Source organism: Rousettus aegyptiacus, unplaced genomic scaffold, assembly GCF_014176215.1.
Source record: "Rousettus aegyptiacus isolate mRouAeg1 unplaced genomic scaffold, mRouAeg1.p scaffold_m13_p_7, whole genome shotgun sequence".
NCBI classification, from domain to species: Eukaryota; Metazoa; Chordata; class Mammalia; order Chiroptera; family Pteropodidae; genus Rousettus; species Rousettus aegyptiacus.
This window is the reverse complement of record NW_023416310.1, coordinates 89,197,965-89,222,893: the sequence shown is the minus strand read 5'-3', so window position 1 is coordinate 89,222,893 and position 24,929 is coordinate 89,197,965. Positions and strand designations below refer to the sequence as shown.

Below are 24,929 nucleotides of genomic sequence, written 5' to 3'. Positions count from 1 at the left end.
AGTGGAATGAATACACTTTTTGAATTTCTGTATCTATACAACCATATACATGTTCTTAATTTTTTTTTAATACAAATTGACCATACTCTGTATACTGTTTGGAAGCTTATTTGTACCATTAAAGGTTTTAGTGATTTCCTCTATCAGCACATATAAATTTAACATACGCTTTTTATATTCTGAATACTGTTCCATTTAAGAATGGTCTATAATCATTTTCCTTTTGATGACTCTTTAGGTTATTACCAGCTGTTGTTCTAACAGTGCTTCAACTAGCAGTCTGTTTGGGTACATCTATTTCCATGTACTTATGTGAGAATAGGTTGGTTCTGGGATTCAAGTTATAGAAAGAGATTCTGAAGGGGTCCACTTCCTGGGCTTTTATGCTGAGGGTTTCTATAGCTTTAGAACAAATGATGTGAGATGGGACAGGTGGGCCATGGGGAGGGGAAGGGTCAAAGGGCATGCAGCAGTCTGGTGCTTGTGCTCTATTCTGGCCATTACAATCTTAGACTTGTCTGACCTGCAGCGTTCCAAACAAGCCAGGAAGGGGATCTCAGAAATCACTCAGATAGCACCTCCTTTGCCTTCCCTCAAAGCTCCAGACTGGTGGCACCTAGCATAGTTTTTCTTCTCACCAGGGCATACTCCTCCTTGTCACTTGATGGGAAGGGTGTGTGATGACTGGGGCAAAAGCACTGTTCAAACACCCATCTCTCGGGGAATCTCGCTTTTTATTATCATGATCTTTGTATTCCTTCCTTTTTCACCTTCAGGCACATTGTGGACTTTTTCCTGATTGTCACGCAGTTGGGATTCTGCTGTGTCTACTTTGTCTTTCTGGCTGACAACTTTAAACAGGTAGGGCCCTCATAAGAGAGAGAGAGAGAGAATGGCCAGAGATGAGTGGACTTTCTGTTTAGGATTTCTTCCAAACCGGTTTCGTTCAACAAAAGAATTAAGGTTCTTTATATAGAACAGTGTCTTTGATTTTATCTAAAGACCTAGGACATTGAGAAACCTTAAGATATCTTGTCCATTTTCCTATTTTTAAGTATGATATGATCAAACTCAGCTAAACAATCAGTTTCTGTGATAATTATGAAGATCTCCAAAGATGGTCCACCTACCACAGACTTCTGTGTGACCTTGGTCACCCACCGAACCTTTAGTCAGGAACCCCTTCTCGTGGGAGGTCCACTGGTCTTTGTCTTTTGAGAGGCTTTTTCCGTTTCTTGTCTTCCCCTCATTCTAGGTGATAGAAGCAGCTAATGTGACCACCAGCAACTGCCACAGCAATGCGACGCTGATTTTGACACCCACCATGGACTCGAGACTCTACATGCTCAGCTTCCTGCCCTTCCTGGTGCTGCTGGTTTTCATCAGGAATCTCAGGGTCCTGACCATCTTCTCCCTTTTGGCCAACATCACCATGCTGGTCAGCCTGGTCATGATCTTTCAGTTTATTGTTCAGGTATGAGCCCCGACTTCCTCCTCCTCCTATTAAATAATCAAAGAAACAAATAACACAAATAAGTAGAATGTGAATAGGAATATGTTACTTATCTGTGGTATATTTAGATTAGGGCTTCTCAACTTTAGCACTCCTGACATTTTGTGCCAGATCACTCTTTGTCATGGGGGGCTGTCCTATGCATTATGGAATATTTAGCAGCCTCCCTGGCCTCTACCTGCTAGGTACTAGTAGCTACCTGCCTCCCAAATTGTAACAAAAATGTCTCCAAACATCCCTGGGATCGCTGATTATCAGACTCTTTCCCAATTAGACAGTTAAAACATGATCATTATATAAGATTGGAAAATAGAGAAAAATATTAAAATGAAAATAAAAATCAAATAAACTTTTCTAACCTATATTTAGATAAAATAATTTCTTACCAGTCCAGTTTTATATTTATTTGTCACAATTATAAATCCAGTTATTGTTCCCCCTTGCACAGCCCACATGGGCAGGTCTGTGGCGTAGTATACTAGAGGACATGTATATAGATGGGTAGAAGATCAGGCTGAGAAAAATGTGCTCTTAAATACTGTTTGTGGATAAGACAATACCTTTTGCCAAAACTTGAGAAAAGAGAAAGAATGAAAGCAGGAGGGAAAAACGCATAACTTAAAAAAAAAAAGAGTATTTGATTTTAATTCCCCAAATAACTCACAAATACACACTCATTAAAATGCAGACAACACAAGTACCTTTTGAACACCAACCACGTCCCACCCTGCGTCTCCTCCTCGGGAACCTACTGAGTGTGATTGGTCTCTTTCTAGGTTCTACGCGTGCATCACATACTATATTAGTATGGAAAGAAATATAAAACAAAATATATTTTGTTTTTTAACACAATTTAAAAAATTATATGTAGTTTTCATCCATCATGCTTTTTTCTCCTCAGCAGTGTCTCAGAGAGCTTTCCAGGTTGACACCCCTGGCGTTACCTCATTCTTTTTTAATTGCTACGTAGTACCTCAGAGAACAGATGTGCCGTAATTTGTTTAACCAGTCTCCAACTAGCAGACCATCAGGCCATTTGTAATTTTTGGTATTATTTCAGTATTATGACAGTATTATTTTCTTATTCCTTCCTTTTGGTGGTTACGAATAAATATTTTTCCAAGATATTTATCTAGAGACACTCTTGCTGAAGAGTATGTACTTTTGAATTTTTTATATTGTCAAGTTGCTTTTTCCAAAACCTATTTGCTGGCTTCATATAGACTCCTTTCTATAGTGTATAAGTTTCCCACCTTAGCCATTGATTGGATATATCAGTCTTTTTAATTTTGGTCAGTCTGACAGTGAACATTACCTCATTTTCATACATTTTGCTTAACAGTGACCTAGTTACCCACTGATATGGTTTCTAGGAAAACAGTGGGTCATAAAAAGTAGGGACATGCTATACAGAAGAAACAACATAATGAATTTAGATTAGTGAGCATTTACTGTTTTTTTCTTGTCCTGGTGAGTGAGATGGGTGGTAGATATTGATTCTTCCACAAAATTATTTTTTAAAACATAAACAGGTGTGTATGGCCTATTTTTTTTTTTTTTTTTATGGGACTGGAAGGAAGGCCTATGAACATGCAATGGATCATTTCCAGAGAATTTCTTTCTCTGCCTCTGAAAATTAAGTTAAAACAAAGAAGGTTAAATAAACTTTTGTTTTAACTTTGGAATTAGAGATCTCCATCAGTGCCTAGGACACACTGCAATGGACATAAAGGTGAAGTGAGTGACACACAGCACATTTAATTATAAACCACTGCAGGTAATTGGACTGGTGGTTGCCATGATCAGAGGGCTAGGATGGGAATATGGGATCTGACAGTGTCTCTCAGTCACAGCTGAAGGTGGTGTCTGTGCAGAGCACTGTCTATGCAAAGTACAACTTGCACTTTTAGATGAGGCAGCCCTGCTGATATGGCGAGAGTGACTCTGAGCCTGCCTCTGGGCTCAGTCAGGAGCTGTGCTATGATCAAGTCATGCTATCTGCCCTAGGTGCAGCATGAAAGAATGGTGGTTTGGCTATGTGTTAAGTGGCTTCATTTTGACATCGCACAAAGCTGAGAGATGCTCCCTCTTGGTTGTTTTTATTGCTGTTGCTGCTGTTACTACTGCCCTGTTTTGGCATTTTGCTCTGTTTACTGAGGATACCACTTATGTCCGATGTTCCTGAATCACGAGCATGTATATGATGGCACTCTTGCTCCTCATGCACATGCCATCATAGAAAGCCAACTGAGCTCTTCTGCCTGAGCAGGTTTCCCCATGTCTTTATCACATGGAATAATGAGTGGCGTAGTTCTGAGCAGAGTGCCTTGCCCAGAGGGGGTTCCCAATAAACATTGCATATCCTTAATTCTGAGATGCATTTTTTACCTTTATAATGTTTCTAAAATTGGAGTATATTTTGCAATTTTTAAGCATATTTAGCAGTATTTCTCAAAAAGCTGTCATTATTATAATTGATAGTATTGTAGAATTGAGGAAATATATTGATAGTGAGCTGATTTTAATTTGCATGTTTCTTTTAAAATTCAACTTTTTCCTTTTAGTTGTTTGGGTTATAAGTCAGTAGCCATGATTAAATATGTAGAATCATAAATTCTTTCTATTGGTCTCATTACACTACCACACTAGACATGTACTCTGAAATTCCCTCTCTGATACCTCAGCCTGATCTGATGTACGAACCTGGGTAGTAGTTGTCTGCTAACCACCAGATTGCTCCTCTTTCCAGGAACTGAAGTTACACTGTGACTCAGGAATAAATATAGGGAACGTTCACTGTCGTCTCATCGTAGAGCAAAGATATTTATTAGTCTGTCTTCATTCTAGGTACTGAAATGCTTCTTATAAAGAGGTCTGATTTCTTAGGGAGTCAGAAAAAAGTATTTTAAAATTCTTTTTATTTTAGGGAGACCATATATATTTACTTAGAAACCTTTCAATGAGAAGCCTGTCATAGAAATTAATACTGGATTTTCTTTTGTTCACTAATACTGTTCTGTCGTACTGTTAGAATATGCCCATGTTTATCTAAAAACCTTTATAGTTTAAATCAATTTTGAGATCCTGTAAAAGGCAATTGTAAAGCTAATTCTTATTTTAATCTAAACAATGTATAAACATGGTTTAAAAATCCAAATTCTGAACGGACAGCAGCTTCCGCCTCACTCCATGTCCTATTCCTTCAGTGCCATCCATTACGGGAACTATTGTCCAGGTAGGACAATGGTGGCTGCACTTTCTTGCTTGTACAGCCTTACATTGTACCTGCAGTCGACAGTTGCCTTGGTTTTCATTTTCTTTCTTTTTTTTTTGTCTCTTTTACCCTTAACTATCTCCTCCCCACTTATCCCTATTCCATCTGATAACCACTAATCCACTGTTTGTATCTATGAGTCTCTGTCATGTTTGTTTGTTGCTTTCAGTTTTATGTACCACATAGGAGTGATATCATGTGGTTTTCAACTTTTTCTGTCTGACTTATTTCCCTTACCATGATTCCCTTAGCACGTTGTCCCAAATAGCAGTATTTCATCTTTTCTTATGGCTGGGTAATATTCTATTGTATATATGTACCACATGTTCTTTATCCAATCATCTGTCGTAGTTGCCTATTTTTTAAATGTTCTTTTAGGTATTTTTTTCCAGATGTTCCAATACTTCTCTCATGTGCCTATCAATAATATTTTCCAAGTACTCAAACTCATTCACAAGAATTAAAGAGAGAGAGAGAAAGAGAGAGAGAGATAAAGAGAGAAAGAAAGAAAAAAAGAGAAAGAAAGAAAGAAAGAAAGAAAGAAAGAAAGAAAGAAAGAAAGAAAGAAAGAAAGAAAGAAAGAAAGAAAGAAAGAAAAGAAAGAAAGAGAAAAGAAGACAAGTAGAGAAAAGAGAAAGAGCTTGTCTAAAAATTTATCACCCTCCTTTCCATCTTTATCTGTGTGGAGTATTTATGTAGGTGTATTATAGCAAATATGGAAATTCAGATTTTATTTATTTATTTACTATTATTTCATAAGCAGTTTTTCATTTGCTACTTAGTTATTTCAGTTTTTGCTTTTTAAATAGTTTATGATATTCTGCGCTATAGTTGATGTGCATGCAGTAAACTAAATGTTCACTTGTTTGGGAGCTTTTTGGTTGTTTTAGTTATTAATAAATAGCTTTGCTCAACTCTTTCCATATTTTTATTTTTTTCTACTAGGATTAAATTTCTAGGGAAGGGATTATTTAGAGAAAAAATGTGACTATTTTTATGCAAGCTCCAGCATTTGAGTTTTTTTAATGATACATTGGACTAATCCCTCCCCAAAGCAAATAGGATTTTCTCAGCCTGAAGGGAAAAAGATACAAAGGCTAATTGTCCCCAGATCATCTGTTAGGTTTCAGACTTTCGCTCTTCACAGAATCTTGGATTTAGGAAAAAATAGGACCTGATGTGGGGGTTCAAGTGTTGAATCTTTGTATAACTTTTGCTTTGTTTTATTTCCTCTCTTTCAGAGGATTCCAAATCCTAGCCAACTCCCATTGGTGGCACCCTGGAAGACCTATCCTCTGTTCTTTGGCACGGCCATTTTTGCATTTGAAGGCATCGGAATGGTAAGAGTTGCATTGCGATTCTGGGGTGCCCTCGGTGTCCTTGAGGAATGCTGAGGAAATACTGTTAGAAGTGATCTTCTGAGTCTTATTGGCTAGTTTAGTGACAGTATTTCAGGGATTCGACTAAAGTTTCCCAGCTCTGACTTTTGAAAATAAATTGTATGTAATTAGAGAATGATTATATTCAAATTGCCTTTTTTGCATGTTCATCTTCTGTATGTGCAGTAAGCAATAGAACATCACCATTAAGAATGCAGGGTCTAGATTTAGACTGACTGGGTGAGTCCTCTTGCTGAAGAGTAGCTGTGTGACCTTGTGCAAGGACTTAACTTCTCTGAGCCTTTATTTGCTTCCGAAAAGTGAAAAGTGAGCGTAATGATTAGTAGTTGTTAGGATTAAATGAAATAAATGTAAAGTACCTTGTATAGTCCCTGACATATGACAAGCCTTAAATTTTATTTTTATTAAAAATACTGTTGATTTTATTATTAAATCAGTAAATGTACGAGTAATTTCTCTGCCCTGACTCATTGATGTCGGCTTCACTCCTAGGTCAGCTTCCCTCCATCATTTCTGCGATTTCACCAGATCTGCCACTCAATTGTACCTATTTTTATTTTTATTTTTATTTGTCATGATAGAGGTCTAGAATTCTCTGAAGAAAATTATTAGCTCTGCTGGCCAAGGGCTTAGGAAATGGAAAGACACTTCTCTTTTCATGGAATATCTTTTTATCCCCATTTGATTTCTCTGTCACCTTATGTACTCTTAAGAAAAACTTAGCAGCCTGACAATTTTTTTTTCAAAAAAAAAAAAATGTGTTGATAGAATATGTTATAAGGCTTTAACGTCATGGGGGAGGCTTTCTGAGTGAACATGTGTAGGTTGTTGTCTTGTGGTTGTAAACCTTTCTCTGTGCTCTTCCTTGGGACTTCCCATTTCCCAAGGAGAATGTCTTGCCCTGATTCACAAACACCAATGGTTTTCCTGCTGCTGGGGAAGAGGCCTGAGTGTGCCCCTATTGCAGCAGTGAGGAAGACGTCCCAAGTACTTGAGACTGGAAAAAAAGAGGTTGAATAAGTGTGAAAAGATGCCCAGACACCCTGGGTTCTCAGGGAGCATTGCACTAAGTTTATCAGTTTTCCCTAACAGCGCGGTATAGAAGTTGTTCTTTGTTTCATTTCATTAGCCAAGGTTTGGATATTGAGTCAGTCAGTCTATAATCATTATCTCTTCAAGATTGCTGCTTTCTGTTTTCACAGCAGAGAGAACTATGCTATTTTGACTTTTAGTTTGGATTTGGGGGATGTTGAGTATGTCTGGGTAAAGTGGCACTGCTCACTGTTTGTTTACTGTGTTCTCTCTGTGTTTGCACCGCTGGCCCAGGCTTAGTGGACCTGGAGGAGATGGGTTCCTTGCCCTCTCCATGAGAGGGAACTGAAGGGAAGTTTAGAAACCGTTTCTTACTGGGTGTGGGCCAATGGTAGCTTGAGACCCTTGAGCTGGTGGGGAGGTGGGTGGCTGAAGGCCAGCTGGAAATGCAGAGCTCTGGAACCCTCAGAGCACCAGGCTTTGGATCATGGTGTCTGCCAGGGTGTGTCTGACATAGACCTGCTCTGCCTCATGGTTACAGGTGCTTAAGGAGAATGAGTGTAATGACAAGATGAAAGATGGTTTGTAGTCATCGCCCTGTGTTGCTTTTTCCTGGTCAGCCATGCCAGATGTAGTTGATGGCAGATTGTAAGACTGTCACAATCACACCTGCTGTTTTTCCTATTCCTAAATGAACCAATCTTCCTAACCTCTCCTTTGCTTCGGCTAAAGTTAAAGAATGTCCTGTGCTGTGAGGGAGGAGGCAGCAAGGGTCAATGGTTTGAAATAGGAGTCTGAAAACTGGGATTTGTCATACATCTCCGTGATCCCGAATCTCCAAGACCCTCTATTAAGTCATGCCACCCCCACCATCTTGTTTTTCTAACTTGGAGTTTTAACTTGTCACTGCCCCTTTTGAGATAAGGCAACAGTTTCTGGGGACTAGAGTGGCAGTTTTCCCTGACCTATGTTTTGTATTCTTTGGACAGATTATCAGAGCCATGCTCTCAGGTGCGGTACAGCCAGCCTGTGCCACCACCAGCCCCTATTCCAGGTGGGCATGATGCAAAAGGGCCTGCTGGTTGCCAGGCAGCTGCATTAAAAGGTCAAAGAGCACTCCCAGCCTACAGGGTTCTTATAGCAGGAGGAAAAGCACCAAACTGGACAGGAAGTCCTTGGTTCCAGTCCTGCCCATTCTTCCCATTCAGTACTTGCCAGTTAGACAGTGGGCTCTAGGTCTCCTTAAGGTTTGTGAGTAGAACTTCTGAGGAAACAGCTTAGATTTATTTGTCTGTCTAATAAAGGATGGCTTTTGGGGAATTCTGAAAATAAGAAGGTACTTTTGCCTGAGAATATTACTTTATTTTTTTGGCCATTAATGTTGCTTTTTTTTCTATCTTTTCTCTCTCACTATTCTCATAGGTTCTGCCCCTTGAAAATAAAATGAAGGATCCCCGGAAATTTCCACTCCTCCTGTATGTGGGAATGACCATCATCACCACCCTCTACATCAGCCTGGGGTGTCTGGGGTACCTGCAGTTTGGAGCTAATATCCGAGGCAGCATAACTCTCAACCTGCCCAACTGCTGGTATGTGAGAGAAGATGGAAGCCTGGGAACATTAGATATTATTTTTAGCAAATGGGTCAGAATGTGGATTCTTCCTGCTACCTATCTCTGAAGTCAGCCTGCTTCACTTTAGCCCACTGCAGCCACTATCTCCTCTGCCTGCCCCCAGGCCAGCACCATCCTTCCCTGGCTGCCCACCACACTTTTTGACCTGTTTCCCTGCCCGAGTCTTACTTTTTCTCTAGATCTGTGCTCCCCTTGTTACCCGTGTGAGCCACCTAACAGTCCTGTCTGATGAGTCACGCACACGCCTTTTGAGAACTCCTCAAAGGCTTCCCCTTTCTCTCCCCACCCTGACCTAATTCCTGCTTAGTGAGGAGGACTTGGTCCAGGAGTTGCTCTTTTTGAGAAACTTTCTCTGATGTCTCACCGACTGCAGCTTCAAGTCTAGGTCAGATGTCCCTTCTCTCTCCTCCCACAGGATCCCATTAGGATCCAATTTTAATTCTTATCCCATTACGTTGTAATTGTCCATTTACCTGTACTGTGATCTCCCTACACTGTGAGCTCTGAGGGCAGCAGCCATCCAATTTTCCATTTTCTTCCAGCACCTGGCTCATGATCATTACCAGGTGAATGGTTTTTGAACAAAAAGTAGGAATAAATGCTGAGACTGAGGCAGTTTGTAAATGAGGAGATGTTATCAGGAAATGGCTGGGTATAGAGGACAGAGGTGATCTGCTACGTCCTAGCTCTGTGGACTTGGACAAATCACAGCTTCTCGCAGCCTCAGTTCCCTCTTATAAAAAGCAGGAGTAGTCATTTCTTCCTGCCAAATGATATGTGTGACAGAGATCTCTGTAATAGTATACTGGTGCTATTGAGAAATAGGATGCTGCCCTGAGCTTTGTTCTTTGTTTGGATGAGGAATTCCTCTTGAGGTATATGCTGAATGGATTGGTTGATCAGCTCCTTATATACCATTTCTCCCTGGAAATCTAAGCCCAGAAGGGCCAAGTATCTAGTCCATTTACCTTAAACCATTCTATATAGATGGGGAGAGAAGAGGGCACACATGCTTGGCTCCCAGCTTCTGCTGTGCCTCTCCCATGTGATCATAGACTGTGTGTGCAGGTAGGGGCCTCTAACCCTGGACCAAGTGTTGTTGGGAGCCCTACTGTATCTCACTTTCCTCAGTTTTCCGGTGTTATATTGTAGGGAAACACTGAGGCATACTGAAATGCTTCCTTAAAAGGTAGATGTCACAGGATGTGTCCTAAGCAACGATTATGTTTTGAATATTAAAATTTCATGTGAAGAACAGCTGTGGCTAGACACTGAGATGCTTGCTAAGTGCCCTGGGGATCAGAATCACCTTTCAGGACAGCCTGGTTGATCTGCCTATATATTTTTTTTATAGCTCTGATCGGGTGAGGCATTGTGCAAGGACAAACTGAGAAAATTTAGAACAATGTTTATTCAGTAATATTGTCAGTGTTTAGCCCAGGACACTCTACTCAGCAGGGATCTGGGGACTAAGTTTGTTATATGACCATTCAAGCGTAGCCCTTAAATAGGCCATTGTTTTCAGAAAGTCTCTTTCTTTTTCCCTCTGATGCTTGCTTTTAAGTTTCTAAATGTTTGTGCCCTATCAAGAGCCAGGTGGGTAGCTTAGCATAACAAAAAAAATAGATCAGGAGCAGCAGAAGCAGCGCACATAATCTGAAGCCATAGATGAGCATCGGTCTTTTTTCCTCTCCTATTCCAAACCCAGTTGCTCTGATCTTTCTCCATTTGAGTGTGATTCATTTGGCCAACTCTGTAGGTAACTCTCTTGATTTGAGACTTCCCATCATTCCAGAAGGCTTTGCTGCTGTACTGAGTTTAATTATAGAGCCACCAGCTGATTTTTTCCAAAGAGTTTTTATCATCTATTCTTGGAGCAAATAAGACCTTTTGTCAAGCTCAGTCTCTCCCAGGGTGTTCTCCTGCTTATAGCATAACAACAATTTGTAGGTATTAAGTTCAACCACAGAGAAATTCAGTGCACATTATACACAATATAATCATCACTCTTAAATAAATTTCCAGCAAGGGAAGGAGGCCTGTGTTTCTTGCTGCTTAAACACTTGAGGGTCTTGTTTGGCGTGGAGCTATCCTTAGGTGCAAGGTAGCCTTCCTTTTAATGACCATGTCTGATCCATAGGTACTTCAAAGACTCTTTTCCTACTCTGCACAGTCCTAGGCATGGAATAAGGTAGAGATATCCAGTGGTGAGTTAATAGTCTCCCTGAGAAGCTACACATGAAGTGGTGATAGGAAGATGGCCTGTTGGTCCTGCGTGGTCATTATCTTATTCCGGGGAGCTCTGAGTTGTCTGGGAAGGATATAAGAGGTCTTGTTACATTTCAATAGTATTTTTAATTGTTTTTATTTTGAAAGGATATATGCCTCTGATACATATTCCAAATGTTCAAAAGATATACAGAAAATGTTAAGTTTCCACTCACCTCCTCTGGTCCCCAGTTCTACCAATTTCCATTTCAGAGGCAACCATGTTAACTAGTTTCTTCTGTTTCTTTCTGGAGATGTTTAGTGTATTTAAGAATGTCACATATATACGTGTGAGGGGGAAGTTTTTTCTTTTTTAGACAAATCGTAGCACACTGTAGACACTGTATTGATTCATGATTTTTTTTCAGTTAATAGTATATCATAAAGCTAGTTCCATGTCAGCACTGGGAGTTCTGCCCCATTCTTTTTAACTACTGTATGGAGATTTATTTAATCGGTTCCCCACTGATTAATATTTCAACTCTTTTCAGTCTTTTGTACTTAAATAATGCTGCAGTGACATATTTTGAATATAAGTTTTTGTGCTCATGTACTAGTATATCTGCAAGATAAATTGCTAGACATGAAGTTGCTGGGTCCAAAGGACATTTGTAACTTGGATAGATATGGCCAAACTGCAAGGGGACCATTTTGCACTCTCCCTGCTAGTATATGAGCTTGCAGGGCAGGCTTTTGAACATATCTGGGCTACCTCTGCAGGCTGTACCAGTCGGTGAAGCTGCTCTACTCCATCAGCATCTTCTTCACCTACGCCCTCCAGTTCTACGTTCCAGCTGAGATCATCATCCCCTTCTTTGTGTCCCGTGTGCCCGAGCATTGGGAGCTGGTGGTGGACCTGTTCGTGCGCACCCTGATGGTCTGCTTGACGTGTGAGTAGAACAGAAGAGAATTATTGCCTTTGTTTGTTTTTTCCCAAAGGGCTCCCGGTCCTCCTCAAGGCTTTCATGAGGGAGAGCCTGAGTTGTAGTGAAATCGCCAGTGCTGAGTGAACAGGAAGCTTGGCACGCTGTCTGTTTCAGAGTTGAGGCATGTCCAGGTGGTGAAGTGAGTTGATGACATATGTACTCTAAAGGACATGGGAATGGGGACCATCATTTATTTATTGGTATGGTATGAAATGCTACAGAGGTGGCCGAAAATCATAGTAAAGACATATAATTATTATTCCATATAAAATATGGTAAAAACCTAAAAGAGAGCCATTTACCCATGTTCACACTGAGTGTAGGTTCTTCGATAGGGGTACATGTTTACTGGTTTTTTAAGATAATCATTTTCGCCGTTTGACAGTCTATTTAGATTTCATTTTAAGGCTGCATGTTACTCTTCTAGACATTTTTGGATGTCAGTCTACATAAACATGTTTCTTAGAAATTTTTCTGTTGATTAGCCAGGTGTTTGATTTATCACTTTGTGTTTAATTTTTCTTCCCTGGACCACACACCCAGGGGTATGAATTAAGAGACAAGATGTCACCGTATTTGTTGTTGGTTGAAACTGGTATAAATTTAAAACATAAAAATAAATTCCTATTTTCTTCAGATTATATGGATTGATATAATAGAGAACCCCAAGTGAATATACTGTCTAAATTACTGTGAGATTTGTAATTGCTTTCCAAATTGAAGTGCTTGAATCATATACTCCTTTTTTTGGCAATATTTGGCTTCTATTTTATTTTTTAAAATTTTATTCTTTTGGGATAAGACATCTTGCTTATTAGATTGAGACGTCCCTAGAAATTTTTTTATTATTCATCTGTCTTCGTAATAAATATAGTCTCTATAATTTTTTAATTGAACCAGAATTGAGTATTTAGGCATGAAATATATGAATGTAGTCTGGTTTTCACTCAAGATGGGAAATTAAATGATTTTATTGGTTAGCCATTAGCAAGAGAAGGGCAGGCAAGAGACTATCCACCCTTTTTAGCAACCCAGGCAAAATGTAGGGAACAGACTAGTGTCTATCCCAGAATGGACCTCCTCAGGCCACCTGTAATTCTTTCTTAGGTTACTTCAAGGATAGTGGGTGGAACCTTAACATCCTAGATTTCTGTGTGGAAAGAACTCATTGGAGCTATGGAACTAGAGGCCTTTCCATGACTTTCTGATTGAATTTTGGACAGCACTTCTTCTGAGGATTTATTGCTGGGTGGTTCTGGGTAGGAGTTGGGCAGAGAGTGGATACCTTGAATTTTCCAGCCCCAGATAGCTTTTGGCACCAAGAATCTGACTTCATGGTCGTAGCCTTTATTTGGGAGACCTTCAGTACTCTTCTAGTTCAGCCTGTAGAACCAGCCCACTAGCAGCTAATTCAAGTCTGCCTACAGGCCACTGCTGCCCCAGAGCTGCTGCAAAAGAAGGAAGGTGATACATCTTGCTTTTCGAGTAAATTTCCTTGATATGTGCTGATAAGATGCTCAGACTCAAGATTTTGCGCCTGTCTTCTGCCAGCAACTCTTGATGCTTTGATTCAGATGTATATGTTTCTTCTGTGGATGGATTAGTTCTGAGTTTTTGAGGAGATGGATTCCACATGCAGGTGTTCATAATGTCAGCTCTCAGGGCTCTAATTCTTGGATCCAGAGGTGATGGGAGAAAGGATGGGGCTGATTCACATAATTGGCTTTGTTTCAGAGTAGTTCCTCCAGAAAAACTAGGTCTGTCTAGGTAAAATGTGCTGTCACTGCCTAGATAGCAGCTTCTCTCTGCCCGAAAAGCTGGGGCATAGATGCTGGGCCTGATTCCTCTCACAGCCCCATTTCTTTCTGAAGCCTGGCTTTAGCTTCCAGTAGCATATGTCTTGCTTCCTGCCAGATCTTTTTCCTCTGCACCCTGCAGGAGCCACCAGTCTCTGATTCATAGACCCCATGCTGTCCTTAGTTGCCCGAGGTTTTTGCTTCACTTTTTCTGGCGCCGTCTGGATCTCACCTCCCTTTTACAGCATGATGCTCAAAGGATTCAAGCTGCTTTTGATCTTCAAGTGCTTTCAGTTGTTTTTCCCTTCTCCTGTGATCTCCCGGGACTTAGCATTGCATTATTATCCTCTTAAAGGATGCAACCCCTTCATCTCTGAGCACTCTGACTTCTCCAACCTTTCCCTGGAGACCGAAGTAATTGTGGGACTCCGGAGAGGCATTCACTGTAACATCAACTTAAATGTATTTATGTGAGTTCATTTTTTGTTTCTTTGTTATTTTTTTGTGCACAAGGTTAATTGGTATATGATTTTAGAGCTTTGATATAATTGTTTTCAATTATACCCATAAATTTTAATGGCAGCTTGTTTATTGCTGTTTCTGGTGTTTTCTTGTCTTTTTTCCAACTTTTCTTCTCTTTCTTACCCTCCATCCCCAAGGGGAGCATGGCAATTTGGTTTAGCCTCATTTTTTTTTTTCCACTTGGAATTCAACTTTCTCGCCAGTCTCCCCCATCCTGCAAAGATTGTTGTGTCTTCTTTCTGATGCTTAATTTCAGACTGTTGGGGAGGAGGGGCAGGGAAAATATACATGTCAGAGAATGGTGCTCATTTCGTTATGATTTCATATGGGTCAGTATTTTCTTCCAGTCCGTATGTTTAGAAATGCCAACTCTGCAGACCACCTGATGCCCAGAGCTTGTGTAGAAGGAGAGGGTGGGAGAGGCTGGCTCCATCTGGGGAATCCAGAGGTGCAGGAAGAATAGTTCCTTGGATTCCCTGAGGTGCTAACCTGTCCTTCAGTGGTTGGCACTAATTTCTGTGGCATTTGCCATATGAAACATTTCACTTCAGTTAGGTATGAAGAGTTCAAAAACCTATTGTGAAAGATGTAATAACACAGAACCGTATCAACTAAGAGACATGTTTAGACTGGAATGCATAGCTGTAAAACATTCCAGCAGCTCGACCTCTAGAACATAAAGCTTCTGAGTCCAAACAGAGTGGATTTCCAGCACCTTCTGGTCTTTCACACTTGCAGCTGTAATAAAGAAGGGCAGTAGCATAAATCAGCTGTGCCTGTGCCCTGCTCCCAGCAGCCATCCCGAGTCTTCATGAGCCCTCAGTTTCCTCAACTATAAGATATGTAGGGTATCTGTATCTGATCACTAAGGTTTCTCTCAAGTCTAAAATTGTGTGATTCTGTACAACTACTCTGAGCTTGATTTTAAATTTTGACTAAAATATTGCTCGAAAAAAGAGAGTTCATGTAAACACATTTGAAGAATGTCTATATCTGGGTTATTGAAGAAGAAATTCCCAATATCTCACCAACTTAACAAAATAATTATTTTTTGGTATTTTATCTTCTATGTTAATCCACATGGGTGCATTTAAAAAATAGTTGCCATGATAGTATACACATAACTTTGCCTTTTGTATTTTATTGTGTATTATATCATGAATGTACATATATCCTTCATAAATATTTTCATGACTGCATGATTTTCCATTATATTGGTGCATCATTATTTACTAAACCACTCCTTCAGTGTTAGACATGTCGACTGTTTCTTTCGTTTTTGTGCTTTTAAAAATTTATACCCCCCACTAAAAGAAAATATATATTCTGTAAGACTAGAATTAACTTTAAAGGTAGATTTCTAGACATTTAAGAGTAACACAGTTGGGCTTCACCAGTATTCATCATAATGAAACAGCAGAATGCACTTCTGGATATTGGAGCTGTTAGTGTCCAATTGGTATATGATTTTAGACCATATTTCTGTAAGTGTGTGTATTTGTTCTCTTAAGTGCTTTCTCTCTTCTTGTGCTCTTTCTGTTGCTGGTCTAAAACCACAGGCTTCAGAATCCCAATCAGTTCCTTCTTTGAACATGCCGTTTGCCTCATGTTGCTTCTGCTGTTGAAACATCGTATTTTTAGTTTCTTAACCCAAAGGGAAGATGTTTAGTAATACCATTGGAGCCCTCTTGGCTAATCATGTAGTCCAACTGAGTTGTCCGCAGTCCCCTCTTTTTGTACATGCCGCATCTGAGCTGCTCCAGAGGGGTCTGGAACTGCCGGCTGGGCATTTGCTGTCTTGCTCTTTGTATGGAGTGTTCTTTTGCGGGAGAGTGCGGGAAGAGTGGGGAGAGGGTGTTCCTAGTTGACTCTTTTGGGGGAGAGTGTGGAAAGAGTGGGGAGAGTGTGTTTCTATTTGGCTGCTTCCTTAGATCATCTCTATCTTATTGAGTTTCTCTTTCAAGAGGGCTTTTACTCTTAGAATAAAGACGGCGAGTGCTAGAAGTTTTAGTTGCTCCCATATCTTTCCTAAGTACCTAATTCCTGCCTCTGGAATTAGCTAAAACTAGTTTGCCGCATTTTGGATGGTGGCAAAACAGATATCCCCACTGTTGAGCCCTTGGGGTTCTTTATGCTAGTTTGGTTAGGGTCTCCTCCCTTTGCCCTCAGGGGAAAGCTGAATTAGATGGGAATCGTGGGATTAGTGGGCACCGGATCAATGTGGTCAGCAAAGCCTCCTCTCCTTGATTAAAATAGTGCTCCCTGACCAGGTTGACGGTGGTATGCTATGGAAGTCGGTGGCATTTTCTAATGCAGCTCCCATTCATCTTTGTCAGTTCCACTTTCCACACATAAACCCATGGCTAAGTTTCAGGTGTGGGAGCCACTCACTGTCTTGTCCTGGTCGTTGTGTGGGGCCTTGCTCCTGGGGTCAGCCGCACACAGAACTACTTCAACTTTCCCTGTACGAAAATGGTCTATGAAAAGGGGTTTATCATGGTTTTGTTCCAGAAGGAGGAAGGTTTTTTCCCCCTTATTTTGTTTCTTGTCAGGCAAGTAGAAATATTGATGTTGGGGGTAGCCTCAGTGGTAAGAAGGTGCATAGTTGCTCACAAGTTTCACTTTCTTTTCTGCTCCATGCTTTCTCTCTCCTTTGGTAGAGACCAGATTGCCCTGGAATATAATTTGGTTCCTTTTCCTTGGAAACATGGTAGTCATGTATTGTAGTAGGAAAAGCTAAAAGCTAGGTGACTGGAGTCAGGAGATCTGGGTTTCAGTTCCAGTTCTGCCAACCTTACAGTGAGACCCAAGTTACTTCACCTCTCTGAGCATCTATTTTTGCATCTGTGGAATGAGAGACTGGGCTAGATAATGTTGATAAATTTCCTTAAACTCTCCATTCTATGAGAAAGATAATTACTAAATTTGTAGAATAGTGAGGAGGTCCCTTCCAGCTCTGGGCAGTCTTGAACATCCGTGTCCTCTCTCCCACAGGCATCTTGGCCATCCTCGTCCCCCGCCTGGACCTAGTCATCTCCCTGGTGGGCTCCGTGAGCAGCAGTGCCCTGGCCCTCATCATCCCACCCCTCCTGGAGATCACCACCTACTACTCAGAGGGGATGAGCCCCCTCAGCATCACCAAGGACGCCCTGATCAGCATCCTGGGCTTCATGGGCTTTGTGGTGGGGACGTATGAGGCTCTCTCTGAGCTGATCCGGCCAAGCAATGCTCCCATTTTCATCAACTCTACCAGTGCCTTTGCCTAACCGTCTGGGTGCATTCCCTGCACCTGCCCACCCCACCCCTGTGTGTTCCCTGGCATCTGGCCCCAGAGCCTCAAGGAGGGCCCAGGCTCTGGCAAAAAGCAAGGTTGCTATCCAGGAACCCCTCTACCTGGGCCAGGTAGGAGTGAGGGCAGCTGGGAGAATGGATAGCAGATATGCAGGAGGTAACTTTAGTGAGAATGCCATCATTGTTTATTTGTACTTATTTTAACCCAGAACTTTTCAACTCCTTTCTCTCATCATGCCTCCTCCATTACTTGCTGCCCCCTCTCTGACACACCTGCCCCCAAATTATTCCTGTTGCACAGTTACTTGATTTAAAAATTTTAGCGTCTCCCACCTCATGTTTTTCCTTTCCTGGTTCAGGCATAGATTAAATTAGTGGAAACTCTCCCTCTTTATAAAGCCGGGCCTATCTCTCATATCTCTCCCAACTATTTTACCTCAATTTTTTCCTACCTATTTAAGTCTTCAGGAGGTATCTGAGTCTACCTAGTAGTTTAAAACCATTCCTCAAAGCTGATGTTTTGAATCTTTACTCTCTTTGGTTTGCTGTGACCCTCAGCAACACCTTTCCTCTGAATCCCTCATGTGGGTCACATTACTGTATTCTTAGTTACTTTAGCTCCTAAAAGATATCAAGTGCTGCCTCAATTGAAAATATTTATATTTTATTTAAAATTGCTTTTGGTTTTAGACTCCGTCTCTAGATCTGGAGTTATTGTGAATTGTTTCTTCCTCAGTAAACTTGTATTCGGCTTCTCTTGCTGAAAGAAACTTGCTCCAGGATGTCTGCTTTGGTACTCAGCCCTTCTGGCTGACTACTCCAGAGGTTTTAATCAGGTATATCTAAAGGTGTACCTCTGTGGGGAGGCATGCACTTTTGCCTCCTTTCGACCAGACTGATTTTATATTGAGGAAATATAAGGACTCAGGAAATATTTGCCAGTGCACTAGGCCAAGGGAAAAGATGGCTGAGTGAGATGTGTTTCTGCCCGCAGGAGGCTTATAAAATAGCTGCTTTGTGGGTTCAGGCCTGTTTTTCAGCCCCAGCCCCTGACATGCAAACAGCATGGCAGCATTCAGTTGCTGTCGTTCCAGGAAGACACCCCACTGTTGCCATGTATGAGATAATGAGGTCAATGTGCACAGTGGGAAATTAAGTTCAGAGTTTACGGGCAGCTGGTCTAACACTAAGCATGGTGCTTGGTTGTTTACAATCAACAGGGGCCAGGGCAGAAACAGTGCCCTGTCCTGGTTGCCTTCATCACCTGGACTCTAAAGAAACCACTTGGTTGGGATTTTGGTCCCCTGTGTTTTCAACACTAATCCCTGTCTCCCACCCCTACCCCCGCCTTCCGCCCCGCAACCCCCATACCCACCCGAGTATCAGAAATAGCCTCAGGGTTGGCTCATCTCAAGGTCAACCTGCAGATTTGGGAATAAACTGCAGAGGAGGCAGAGGAAGGTACATTGCCTTGCTTTTGGCTGCCCCTTCTTCCCTCTTGATGTGAGAAGTATTTCAAAAGGATACTCGTTAACTCTCCATCTCTTGAGCTCTGTGTGTGTGTGCGTGTGTGTTCTTGCATATGTAGTAGGGTCCAGCTGTTCTCTACTCCTGTCACCAGGCTCTTGCTTACCTGGAGCTACGTTTTGCGCTGAGAGAAGGGAGAACAACACAACTTTATCAGGGCTTTTGCTTTTGTTTTTCACCAAAGCTTTTAAGGGCTGTGACCCCCCTCCACAGCCCCAGCTTTTTCTTCCTTTTTGATTCTAAAGGCACACTCTCTCATTGCAGTGACTCCTAAGCTCCCTAACAATTTATTAACTTAGGAAGATGTTATCTTGGTAACTTGGTCCTCCTTAGGAGAATGACACTTCACCCACCCTTTCTGCTCTTTTTTGGTCACTAATAGGTTCTTATATGACCAAGATTCTACTTAGAGGTGGCAGCGGCCTTGCCCTCTGAAGCCTCAGGCTTAGAAGTTACCAAAGTGGGGTTCAGGAATTGTCATCTCATGTTTGCAAGCCTGGGCTCCAGCAGTCTTTCCACAGTGGTCCTGAGAGTTGCATTCAGTGAGAAGGTGTGTGCCAGTAGAAGGGGTTCAGACCTGTGTCCTGCCTGCAGCTTCTGCGGTGGTGGCTTCTGTGCTTGCAGGATGCTGCCAGAAGCTGTCCAAGTAGGCAGTGACCCTGGGGTTGTGATGCTGGGATCTGAGGACCGAATAGCACAATACTGAGATCTGCCAGCTCTAGGTCTTAGCGAAATGCAGGCTATTGCTTCAGGGTTCCTCAGTAGAGAAGGCAGTGTGTAGGAGATACAGATATAGTTTGGAGGCTTCTGGAAGCTCATTTGGCATGGCCTTCACCTTGTTTAGTCTCTTTACTGTGCTCTGCACTTTGAAAGCCTGATTGCATGACCACTTCAGAAGACCCAGGCAAGGTGGACCCAGTCAGTGGACCCTCCTGGTTGTGCAGTTGTACCAGAATTAGGTGTCAAATAAAGGGTCAGCCAGAGGACAGTAGCAGGAGGAAGCCCTTCCTCCTCTTCTGGAAGCAGCCCTCTGGCCCAGTTCAGGGCAGCTTCTTCTGCTGCTGCCTGTGGGCCTTCTGCAGTCAGGGAGCCCTCCTGGGTCTCTTCCCATTGCTCGTTAGGAACCAGTTGCCCAGTCTCTCCCTGTGCACTGCTCAGTAAAAAAGCCCCAGCACAAGTAGTAAGTAGTCTGATCAGGAGCAGTGGAGCAAAGGCCTTCTGGAGTGTGAGGCTGCATCTGCTAAACCAAAGGCAAACCATGGTTTTTCTGGCTCAATACTGTTAGGCTCTGTGTCCTTTTCCCAGTCTTCCCATTGTAGCCCCAGATTTCCATTAACTCAGAAGTAGCTACTCAGAACCACCTTGTTCTCTCCTGCAAATGCTGCTGTTGGAAGCAAGGTTCCTACTTCCTGTTGGCAATGTATCTCTTAAATGCAGGTGCTTGCTGGGAAGAGCTGACCCAGCATCTATTCAATTTGCCTAGAAGTTGTCACCATTCACAAGTGGCATTACTTATATTGTGCTGCTATCCAGCTGCTAGGAGCCTTTCATCTGCACAAACTCTGGCCAGATATATGTGAATGTGTGACAGGTCTTAGCTTAGAATCTATGGCTTATGCTCTCCCTCTCTGTCACTCGCCTCCCCAGCCAAATTATTGGCTGATGCTCACTGCTCACTCTCTGCCCTCATGAAAGATAAAATTTGCAATTTTAGCAGTTGTCTTAAAGTGATAATCTCAAACAGGTATGTTAGGAAAATCTCCCCCGCCTTTCTGTTCTCCTGTCTTACTTTTTTTCCCCTCCAGTCCTCCCTTCTGAAATGGTAGGATGTCATCTCTGTTTAACACTACATGTTAGTCTCATGTTTTTTGGAAGTGCAAAATCTTAATTTATGTCTGTTTACAGCTCTCTCTATTCACTACTCATAGCAAGGGGGTCTGTATCAGTGGTTTTTATTTCGTAGCTGATTAGATGTTAAGACGGGCCCCAGCGTCGGCCTCGGGCAGAACATGAAGCTGCTTCCTTACAGTGGAGACACAAGTACAAGTGGCATGACTTGATATTAGGAGGTTGGCTCCAAATCTGCCTTATAATTAGATTTTCCAAAGTACGTTACAAATCTCCAAGACCATTAGAGGAAAAGGAGACGGTGTGGTTTGTCTCTGAAATCACGGTCCATACTTTAAGGCAGTTAGTCCTGCCAGCTGTAAGGCAATTTGCTCTGACAGCATCAGTCTGTTGAATTTCTTCCCTGTCCTTTGTACCACTGGGCCATTCTTTGGCCCGGGGACATAAATGGTGCTGAGAAGAGGTTATCAGAGTTGGGTGGTGGGGGGGGGGGGGGTTGGTATGAGGGTGGAGGGTAGCCATCATATGCTGTGGGGAAGCTGGGTTTTTTTTTTAATGAATAATAAAATTTTGTGACTCATGTAAAATGAAGATGTGTGAATAAGAGGAATACGAAAAATGACTGTGTAATAGGTCCTGATCAGCAGACAGTACTGCATCTGTTGTGTGCCTACTCGAATGTGTATTCCCACATGGTATGTGTGGAGATGTGGATCATGCAGGAGCTCCTAGAAGGTCTTATTTTGGGTTCTGCACACAGATTATGTGTTAAACTTTTTCTTTTCAATAAATGAATTTTGTTTTTTATTTCTGAAGGTTGTGGTCTGTGTCTTTGTTTTCACTTTTTTTTTTTTTTTTTAAATGTCATTCAGATCCGTTTACTTGATCTTAGGTCAAAATGTTTCTAGTTTGTGTCACGGAGCTCATCTGGAGACAGGGTGTGAACTGTAGAGCCGTCTTTGAGATGGAGAGTTCCCAAGAAGCGGGCCAGGTAGTGATTTTTCTCTTGCCTTTCCTGTCTGTCCCTGCTTCTTTTGAAAACTTGAGTAGGAATTCTCGACCCTCTCTGTGCATATCAGATGACCACACATGACAGGAGTGATGGTTACTTTTCTACTTCAATGTGGCTAGGCAGTAGTATTGAATAATATTCAATCGAATACTAACCTAGATTTTGCTGTGAAGGTATTTCGTAGATGTGGTTAAAGTCTGCAATCAGTTGCCTTTAAATAAAAAAAGTTATCCTCAAAATGTAAGTGGGCTTTATCCAATCAGTTGAAGGGCCTTAGGAGCAAAACTGAGGTTTCCCTGAGGAGGAAGAAATTCTGCCTCAGCATCAGCTCCTGCCCAAAAGTTTCCAACCTGCCAGCCAGACTGCTATATGAACTTTGGACTGGCCAGCTCCCACAGTCACATAAACTAATCCCTTGGAATCCTTCTCTCTGTGTCCATCTTTCTGTGTTGTATGTATGTATACGTGGATGAATGGGTAGGTGGATAAGAACCCTGAAAATTGTACGAAGTAACGCTCACCTTTCTTGAAGTTAGTATTTCAGGACAGTGGAAAGGACAACTCCTCTTCTATTCTTGTCACATTTAAGAGGACACACAAGACCATCTGACCCTTAGATGATTTGCAGATTAATTTTTGTTGACTACTGAAAACCCTTGTTTAAAAGTGGAGTTCTCAAGAACACTATTAAAGTATAACACTTTACCAAGAGAGGAAAGTGGAAGTCTGTTCAATTATCAATATTATTACTGGAACTGGGGGTCAGAGGGATTCAGTGACTGTTTCAAGTCGCTGACCAGTTAAGTGGCAGAACTGGGATATACATGCCAGCCCTGTGGTTTCAGAACCCCAGTGCTTCCCAAGGCACTGGCTGCCTCCCCTCTTTATTACATCCTCGCAAGGGAGGTCACGTTTAGGGACTGTTGTGAGGGTTAGAGAGAATGTTATAAAATACTTACATGAAGAGCTGATGAAACATTTCCTGGAATATTAGCTAAATTGAAGAAAACCAAGACTCAGAATCAGTTTTACTTGTTTACTTGGCTATAATCCTTCCTTCCGGCTAACCAGGGCCCTCAAGGTAAGCCCACTGCACTGCTGGAGGCAAAAACTGGAGTGATAATGGACTGAATTTGGACCCTCCACCTGAGACTCTTTACTAGGTAGGCTGACTTCCTTAGAATCAGCCCATTCCAGATGTGTGCTAAGAAACTGTGTGTTTTTAATCAGTGTGCTTTACTGGACCCTTAACCATTGTTCTCCTTCTACCCTTTTATTTTTTTCAAATTAGGGTACAATCTACATAAAATATAATGTACCTGTTTTTTCAAGTGTATAGTTTGATGAGTTTTGACAAATGCATGCAGTCATTTGACCAGCACTTCTATCAAGACCCCAAAAATTCCCTAGTGCCCTTTGCAATCAATCCCATCCCCATGCCACTCCGCCCTTAGCAACAACTGATCTGATTTTCCCTGTCTTTAGTTTTGCCTCTTCTAGAATGTCATATAAATGGAACCATTAAGTATGTAGTCCTTTCTGTCTGGCTTCTTTCACTTAGCATAATGCTTTTTAAATTCATCTGTACTCTTCATGCATCGGTATAGTTTGTTTCCTTTTTTTGCTGAATATTCCATTATATGGATGAACCATAAGTTATTTAGCAGTCGATGTATGCTTGGGTTGCTTCTAGCTTTTGGCTATTATGAATAAAGCTGCCATAAATATTCCTGTACAGATATTTGTGTAAATACATGTTTTTATTCTCTTTTTTAAATACCTAGGAATGGAATTGTGGGATTGTATTGTAAGTATATATTAACTTTATAAGAAATTGGAAAATTGTTTTCTGAGGTGGCTATGTTATTTTGGATTCATAGCAACAATTTATAAAAGTTGCTTCATATTTAAACCAATCCTTCATATTGCAGTCTTTTTGATTTAAGTTGTCTTAATGGATATGTCATGGTACCTCACTGTGGTTTTAATTTGCATTTGCCTAATGACTAATGAGATTCTGCATCTTTTCCTGGGCTATTTGCATTGGTCTGTCTTCTTCAGTGAAGTATTTGTTCAAATACCTTTCTCCTTTTAAGATTTAGTCTTTAAAAAAAATTTTAAGCTTTTTTATTTCTAGTAATTATAATTCACAGGAATGTGTAAAGAAATGTATAGGGGGGTCTAGTGCACCCTTCCCGAAGTATCCCCCCATGTTGACATCTTGCATAACTGCAGTACATTATCAAAACCAAGAAGCTGACATTAGTATAATCTGTAGAGCTCATTCAGATTTCTCCAGGTACATATGCACTCACTGGTTTGTGTGTAGCTCTAAGCAATTTATCATGTGTAGCTTCCTCCACCACAATTGAGATGCTTAACTGTACCATCACAGGACTCCTTCGTGTAACCCCTTGTAGACACACTCACCCCCTGTGCTCTTCCACACCCCTAAATCCTAGCAACCACTATTCTTCATCTCTGTTATTTCATGAATGTTATATAAATTGAATTATGCTGTATGTATCCTTTTGATTGGTTTCTTTTGATATAATTTCCTTGAGGATCATCCAAGCTGTTTCCTTTTTAATCAATAGTTTGTTCTTTTTTATTGGTGAGTTGTATTCCATGATAGAGATATTCCGTAGTGTGTTTAACCAGTAACTGTTGAAAGAAATTTACATAGTTTCCAGGTCTGACTGATACAAATAAAACTGCTATGAATATTCATGTACAAGTTTCTGCATGATAATAATAAGTTTTTATTTCTCTGAGATATAGTAGCTAAGAGCGCGATTGCTGAGTTGTATGGTCAGCCCATTCTTAGTTTTAGAAGGAATTTCCAAACCATTTTCCAGAGTGTCTATACCATTTTACACTTCTACC

General features: G+C 41.3%; 1 protein-coding gene across 6 annotated transcripts in view; it reads left to right on the top strand.

The window, feature by feature from the left end:
• SLC36A1 (solute carrier family 36 member 1) overlaps window positions 1–21,846 on the top strand; it is a 48,297-nt gene extending 26,451 nt beyond the window's left edge. For all 6 annotated transcript variants that reach the window (XM_016118746.2, XM_016118745.2, XM_016118743.2 and 3 more), the window contains 6 exons: window positions 777–861; window positions 1,256–1,474; window positions 6,029–6,127; window positions 8,642–8,808; window positions 11,842–12,011; window positions 17,360–21,846. In XM_016118746.2, the coding sequence (XP_015974232.2) occupies window positions 777–861; window positions 1,256–1,474; window positions 6,029–6,127; window positions 8,642–8,808; window positions 11,842–12,011; window positions 17,360–17,631 (1,012 nt within the window). In that variant the 3' untranslated portion in view covers window positions 17,632–21,846. The remainder of the gene's footprint in view (window positions 1–776; window positions 862–1,255; window positions 1,475–6,028; window positions 6,128–8,641; window positions 8,809–11,841; window positions 12,012–17,359) is intronic.
• Window positions 21,847–24,929: the final 3,083 nt, after the last annotated feature.